This window comes from Vitis vinifera, chromosome 10, assembly GCF_030704535.1.
Source record: "Vitis vinifera cultivar Pinot Noir 40024 chromosome 10, ASM3070453v1".
Lineage (NCBI taxonomy): Eukaryota > Viridiplantae > Streptophyta > Magnoliopsida > Vitales > Vitaceae > Vitis > Vitis vinifera.
This window is the reverse complement of record NC_081814.1, coordinates 5373501-5381648: the sequence shown is the minus strand read 5'-3', so window position 1 is coordinate 5381648 and position 8148 is coordinate 5373501. Positions and strand designations below refer to the sequence as shown.

Genomic DNA, 8148 nt, shown 5'->3' with positions numbered 1-8148 from the left:
CTAAGGTACATGTGATTCCACCAAACGCCCAAAAAGCCTTTATTCGTTCTGTCTCTTGCCGATTGCCATAGGCTATGGGGGAGAGCTCCGCTGCAAGTCATTCAAATTACTCAGATTGGTGGGTCGGATCATTTCAAATCTTGCCCACATTTAAGCTTCTTGTTGGGATTGGGTCGAGAAAGCAACCGGATTGAGGCCGGCCAGCCAACTCACACCCACCAAACCCACCCATCACTTTCATTTATCATAGTTGGTCCGACACGCACAACTTTCTTTCTTTTATTGCAAGCCCTTCATGGTGGGGATGAAGTTAGGAGCCTTTTTGGGGATCATATATCGGAGAGATTTTATGAGATGTGCCAATTTTAAGAGGGAGAAGTACTTGACTGAATTAGTAGTGAGAGTTGGATCCAACTACCACTGCCATATGCTGTTATAGTAATGAGCTGTGCCTAAATTCTTGTTAATACGTGTTTTCAAAGAAATGAATTCATTGGTTCCATTTGTACATGCATCATCACCCTCTTACAATTACATGCTCTCCATGACGCTCAAACCGGGTTCGTGTTTGACTCCTGGGATGTTAGAGAAGCTGATCAGACATAATCTCTAAGGTTTCCATCAAACCTAAGCTCATTTAGAGATGATGTAAATTCTGGTATGGATAGCTTGCCATTAGGATAAGGTACCATGGACAGCTACTTCAGAATTAGTTGTGATCTCATTTCTCTATAAATTCCTCTGTAAACAACCTGCATCAAATTCTTTGCACTCTCTGTTTTTGCATTCGAGATGACAAGATTCAGGAGATTATTCATGAGGATGAATGGCAGAGGTTAATGGGTTTTGGTACCACCATCGGCAGAGTTTGATGCCACCCTCCAACTACTTAGAATTATATGGGGAGAGGGGGTTCCACCATCTCAATGTGAATATAAATTCAACAGCAGCATTCTACATTATTTAAGGGCCAACTCAATAATGTTCAAGCCATTCAAGATTAGAAAGTTCTTTTGCCTAACCTACAATGGAACTATGTGATTCAACAATATTTCAGGGAAGGTAAGACTGATGCTGATTGGCTTTCAAAGATTAGGCTTGCACTTTGTATGGATGGTTTCACCTCAAACTTCACACTAATTCTTCCATGCATTAATCAGAGATGTAAATACATATGAGTAGGTGACTCTGATCCTCGTAAATATTAACTATATTGCAAAAGATACATGCCATTGATGAAAAATCAAGCATCTGTGACTTCCGTACACTCTTAAGCTATGAAAGGAATCCCAAGTGAAGGATCATTTACAAGATGAAACAGACCATGGCGATATTTCTACAATCAGCAGACTAGTAAGCCATCCACACCTGATATTCACAGTCAAAGATTCTCTAACACTGCTAGATTTACCAGTTGCTTTCTTTCAGCAACTCCTTTGAAGCAATTTGTGTTCCCTGCAATCCAGTTTGCCATTCCAGAAACGGGAGATCAAGCTGAAAATATTATGGCAGTTCAGGGTTAACAGTTGTGTAATTCAATGAAAGTGAATCGCTTCAGTGAACATTTGAAAAGTAATTGTTCAAATTTGCTTTTACTAAAAAAAAGTTGTTGCAAAATAAAACAGAACTAATTCTCAATGGCATGCAAATCAAAATAGAAAGACCTCATTTCTTTATGGTCATCAAAAACCAGTTATCACTGAAGCTCACTGATTTTTTTTTTTTTAATTCAATTTTTTTTTAAATTTTTTATGGCCTTCAAATGCAGAATGAGAAATGAACAAGAAAAGTTTCCTTACTTTGCCTAAATTTGAGTATCTTCTGCTCTTATTGGTGATGTACAGCAGTACCTCATAGACTAGAGGAGTTCCAGCTAGCATCAACAGCCATAATAATCTTGTCATGTAATTTGGCTCCAGAACAAGCAATTATTCCCCGATCAAGACCTTCTAAGTATATTCCCTTTGAGAAGTCCAATGGACGCCCTCCGGCATCAGTTACCATGCCACCAGCCTCTTGTATGATAGCAACCCCAGCTGCATGATCCCATATCTTTTCCTTGTAGCCAGCTCTTGCAAACTTCATAAAAATCTCTGCATCACCACGGGCTATGGCTGCATACTTCACCATGCTGTATACACGTAACGGTTGCTTCCTGCAGTTGAAACGGAAAAGAAACTACTCAATGAACACATGTGTTTCTGTTTTCCATTTCTTCTTTTAATTATCTTCTATCTGCCATTTTCATTATCATTGGTTGTCATTCAAGTATTTGCACTGTTCCAACAGGAATCCATAGATCAGAATTGAATAATTTGTAACAAGACTGGAAGAAAAATGTAGGCGAATCTAAATTCGATCCTGGTTACCAATTTGTCTGGGAGCCTGAATGAAATGTATATGAAAGAGTAGAAACCCTGAAAAAAAATAGTGGAATGGAAAAAATACAGACCTAAGCCCTACGCTGTGAGCCAGTCCTGTTGTGAAGGAATGGCTTGAATTTGCCTTCTCAACTGGCTCACAGAAGGTTGCCAATGCTGGATTATCAATGGAGGACACTTGAACTGGCCTAGCAGAGTTTGGCCATTCAAGCTTCTTATTTCCATTGAGTAATGGCTGCATCCAAGCCTTGCCACTGCCTCTCCTAGCATAAATTACACAACCTTTATCCCAAGAATCAGATGTCGGTGGAGTCAACTTGGATATAATCCTATAGTAGCGGTGATGGTAGCTCAACCATTCCTTCTTCATTGGGTAATTAGGACACCCAAGAACTCCAAGCACCACTTCTCCATCCTCTATCAATGCCAAGGCAATGGCATATTGATCCCCACGTACAAAGCCTAATGTGCCATCAACAGGGTCAAGCACCCAAAATCTTCCAGTCTGGCCCCCTTCTGAGTTGCATCGACTGATGGCCTCAAGAACCTCTTTTGTCCCAAGGACCATTTCTGGACCTATTAATCCAAATCGAGGTGCATCAGCTAGACATTCATTCACAGTTTTCACCACAGCTTCTAGGAGTCCTGCTGTACCTGCCTTGGAGATATTTTGAACATCTTCTTCAGCCATTATGGATACATTTCTACTCCCAAAACACTTGGAGAGTAGCCAGCTGACAGTTGCTTGGACACTCCAATCTGTTTACATGATGGCATCAAGAGAATAAGCCAATCCAGAATGGAATGAAATATTATTATTGTCATATTCCAATGAGAAAAACTAAATTAAACTCTACTTATCAAAAACTAAGAATTGGAAAATAACACTGAGATTAAAAAATCATCAGGAAATATTAGAAAGATAACATATTGCCCCAAAAACAATCTAGCCATTTGATCAAGGCTATACCTAATTATGTGCAAGTAAACATGTTTATGCTTTAAATTGAAGTGTTAACAAAAGCAAAGTAAGAATAAAGCAAAACGGTGCATCCATTTCAACTCCACTTTTGCTTATTCATTTCAACATGTGAAACAGGACACATGAGTAGGCAAAAATAGAGCACATATGCTTAAAAATGAATTAAATGACTTAAGAACAGAACCAATTCTGAACATGCAATATCGTCAAGCTCTGCACAGACGACTGGGGAAAGAAGATTCTATGAACCGTTGAGGGCATTTTTTAGAGCTTGCTAGAGGATGCCAGAGTTCTGTGGGCCATCCAAGAATTGGGTACAAGATTGTGGAATAGAGTGGAAAGCTCTGGAATAGTGTGGAATTGTGTAGAATATTCTAGAATAATATAAGAAACAGAGTATCTAAGTACTCCAAAAAAAAAAAAAATTTAGATGTTTTATATAGTGTAGACATTGCAAGAAGGGTGCTTTTAAAAGGAAAGACCTTCCCTTGGGACAAAAAGATTTGTAACCATTCAATCCTTGTAAAGTTCATTAATGCAATACATTTGCATTCTTTTAAGCTTCCAAGGGTATTCTCATCCTTCCCTTGAGCTTTCTTATTGTCTAGCATAGGTTAAAAAAGTGACTAGCAAGTAGGCTTTAATTATCTTAGAGCTGTATCGATATATTTGCATTCTTTTAAGCTTCCAAAGTATTTCAGCTTTCTCATCGTCTAAATATTGTCTAGCACAGGTTGAAAAGTGATTAGCAAGTAGGCTCAAGTTATGTAAGTGCAGCATGGGTGCCTAGAGATTAAATCTCAGACAATATGGCCATAAAAACTAAGACCTTGCTTCAAGTTGGGTATGAGAGTCTATCTTGATCAATTTTAGGCACTTGTGTCATTACTATCTTGTCATGGATTTCACTTTCAAACTGGAAATGATACACAAGATACTCTTTGTGATAATAGTTCACTTCAAATTTTAACTATTTTACATCACCGCATAGTATTATCTAGAATCTATTATGTTTTTGCTAATTCTAGCTTTTTATATATCAGAATATGCAAAAAGTTTGACAGGAAAGCAGTCATGATGGCAAGAACATTTAAGTCATTAGAGTGAAGAAAAGAAATTGAGCTATTAATTACATACTAGAAATTGGCATGTGCATATATGCTTCTTTAGCCACTGCTTTGTAAATTTGCCCTTTTTGCTCTCACAACAGGATGAGCAAAGTGTTACATTTTAAGTAATTAGATTCTTTATAAGCCTAAAAAGGCATCAAGACCCTTTTCGCCTGTGGTAACCGCAGAGTAAAGCATTCAATTCTTTGCAAAACCCCAAACTATGTGCTTCCCAATATCACCAGCAAAAGTCTTACCCTTGCACCTCAAAATATGAAATTCTTTTCACTAGCAAATGAGCAACAGTATAGTTCTATGCTGAAAGAACCCTTTTAACAATTGTCCTACCTGGTCTTTGACATGTATTTCATTTCATAATTTATGAAGCTCAAAGGTAGAAATGTTCGCAATGTCTAACCTAGGATGTTAAGAGGAAGGTGGTAAACTGGTAATAATAAAAACAGTTAAGTGACATCAGAAAACTCCATTCTGCAAAAGATGCAATCCCCAAACACTCATATAGGACCTAAGTTAATTTCTTTTAGTTCATATGGTCAAGAATAATGAAAAATTTTAGTGATGTTGTTTCAGGAAAAAAGAAAAAAAAAGAAAACATGATCTACAAAGAAAAAAAATGTCGAATTCAGGTCCGAATTCCTCCACAACACCAAGAGCAGTCAACCGAAACAAGAGAAAATTTAAACCCAAGGTCAACATGTTTCATAAAATAAATAACCATTCTATTCTAAACTATTTGGGTGCTGGTATAATTGGGAAATTTTTGCAAAACCCCAAACTATTTGGGTGCTTCTCTGTGGATAGATCATAGGCACCCAGGACAGAACTCTATGTGTGGAGAATCTCAATACAGAGAAAAATCCCTAAATATCCAGAGAGGGAAAAACACTAAAGAAAAGTTGTTTCAACATTGGTTGAAACTTTTGCCATTGCACCTTCCAATTATATTGTGCTACCATCTTGTGAGGACTGAGGAACTAGCAGTCAGCATCATATCTAATCCGAAGATACATGGGTGGCTAAGGATTCCTATACTTGTAACTCTCTTCTTACATTACTTCCATTCAAAAATCATCCTCATCAACTCAATCACAATCCTCAAGAAAGTGAATGTTTGCTTTGCTCCCTATCTTTATTTGCCATAATTAAATTTCTAGTCCAAATTTATATCTTACATTGTGCCTGGGACCAAGAAATACTGAGTAACAGAGGAAAATGAAGATAAATTTCAAGTTGTCTTTGATATCAGACTCCTATGAGGAAAATTAATTGTTCTAATTTCACTTTCTTCTCTCCTCCACCAGTTTCTCAGCAACTAAAGGGGTTACAAAGGAAGTTAACAAAATATGTACTATCCCAGAGCAACAATGTCAAAGACCCATCCAGGAAAAGATGGTAAAGCTAGTGAGTCTAATGGTGTCAATCGATAGAGCCAGCTCTACGAACCACACCCACATGAAACAACAAACATTTTGAGGAATTTAAACATAACCAGCAAAGATAAATCAAAATTGGCACAATTAACAAGAACCCAATTCTAGAAAACGAAGAAACAGTAAAACAGTAAGAGAATTACCTGCAATAGTGACCGGAGAATTGTCATCCTTGGATTGAATCTGACTATTGGTCTTAGAAATCAAACTTTCCTGCACTCTCTGACAGAGAGAACATGCCATCTGAATAGCTCTGACAGCAACATCCAATTCTTTGCGATACTTGTCTGCTTCTGGGCATGCAACCGTCGTCTGGTACTGGCCCTCCATTGTCAAACAAGAGTGGGTGTGATTAGAGACAGAAGCAATGTTTTGGGAAGGGATATTGCGGCTTCTATTGTGGAGATTGAAGAACAGGAAGAAACCTCCTACATGGGTGGGGGTGAAGCTGCTGTTATTCCTTTTTCTCTCACCGAAGACATGTGGGACTTTAGCAGCAAAGCTTGCACAAGATATAGGCATTCTCAATGGACTCTCCTTCCCTCTCCCTCTGACTTGCTTCTGATTTGGATTATGCGCCTTTGGGTGACGTGGGAAAAAGACAAATATGTGAGAATGATTAGGCCCCTCAGACCTCTAACTCCTGTGTGCCTATGTATCTGTGAACGTTCATTAGAAGGAGCAACTGCCCTAGGAATAAACACAGAGCTCTGTAATCAATGGCGAATTGAAGTTGGGCTCCCATGGGTTAATTTTTATAGGCCTCCTGCCACTTGGGTTGTCCATTCCTTTTGAACCTTACTGCCATTTTTGAGTAAATTACAGATATTATTGAAAACAAGTCATTATTAGGTCATTACTACAATTGTATATGAGATTTGTGGCTTTCATAAGCCAGGGACAGGGTTCACACTCATGTCATTCATATTTCACATTGGCCCAGTATTGTTCAGATTGTAGAATTCATGTGTGATATTTTGACGTAATGATTATCTCATGAGGACGTATAGGTATCAAATTCATGATCATAATTCATCTTCGATCTATCCCTACATGTTCCTATGGACCAGGGAGATAAATCAAGATGATAATGATCAAGATCATAATGATTAAATATTATGATATTATTTGTAATGCAACAGATAAACACTAATCTGATAGCACAGCCCACTTGGAAAATTTAGCCCTCGACTACTTTCAATGAAAGCAAATAGAGAGCATTAGATACCGGAACCTGCAACAGGCTGATGGTGAAATTCTATTAGGACAAGGGAATAAAGTGCTGGGTGACTGGGCCTTTTTCTGTGTTTGGGTCTACCCTCATAAAAAAGAGTTTTAGATCTTATCTGCAAGAAGGCTCTGGGATGCTATCAATCCTCTTCACTTGAGGGAAACTCTGGGCACATGCTGATAGGTTTCGCTAAGAAATTGGGGTGAAAAAGAAGGCAGGCCGCCCTTTTTGAAACTTTGGATACTGGAAGACAAGGAAACCCTAGGTGAAAAATGCTCAAATTCTACATCAATCAAAGAAGTCCTCCATTGTAGAAAACCATATTTATTGACCTCAAACTCCTTACTTTACCCCAAAAAATACACTGATACATAACAATCCACTTCCATTTGTGTAATAAGACATGACATAGGGCCTATGGTAAGAACTCGACATTGTCGCAACCTTGGTAACACGAGCTTCATGTTAAACAATCCAGGTGCCTTTCTGGGTCCCATAGCAGGGCCTGGAATTCAACCAGCATGCTATTCCTCACAAAGAAAGCACTCAAAAAATGAATTCTTAGGTGATGAATCATAAATGCACTAGTGAAATGAATCGTATCAGTAGGTGGAATAACGGCTTGAAGCAAAATGTAAGCGGCAGCTATCCAATCTTTTCCTTCCTTCTGCTTCACAATTTCTGTCGCCATCTTGATGAAATTATTGAATCTTAATCCACAGGTTAGGCTAGAGTCAGCATGAGATAAGCAAGCTGTCATCTAGCTCCACAACCAGAAACGAGTCCTTACCAAATCATATAGATACTCTCCGATTTGATACTTCACAATTTTAAAACGCGTCTACAAAAGTACAAAGAAATCGAATTTATATAATCTCTACAACTTTTTCCCCTTATTCGATATCCGTAAAATATCTATATACTATGTTTGTTAAAAAAAGAAAAAAAAGAAAAAGAGGAAAATATTTGGGATTTCTAAGTTTGAAGGGAGATG

General features: G+C 38.1%; 1 protein-coding gene across 2 annotated transcripts; it reads right to left on the bottom strand.

Annotated features, from left to right (window-relative positions):
• Positions 1-1183: 1183 nt before the first annotated feature.
• Positions 1184-7436, bottom strand: LOC100250311 (PAP-specific phosphatase HAL2-like). 2 transcript variants are annotated; one of them, XR_009466751.1, is made up of 4 exons: positions 6067-7436; positions 2453-3140; positions 1800-2155; positions 1184-1494 (listed from the first exon to the last, which is right to left on the bottom strand). XR_009466751.1 is itself a non-coding variant. In XM_059740163.1 (3 exons), exons 1-3 carry the CDS (start codon positions 6443-6445, stop codon positions 1852-1854), a joined length of 1371 nt encoding a protein of 456 aa, XP_059596146.1. In that variant the 5' UTR covers positions 6446-7427; the 3' UTR covers positions 1184-1851. The 2 variants fall into 2 exon arrangements, 1 of the variants encoding a protein (XP_059596146.1); XM_059740163.1 differs by having other exon boundaries at positions 1184-2155; positions 6067-7427.
• Positions 7437-8148: the final 712 nt, after the last annotated feature.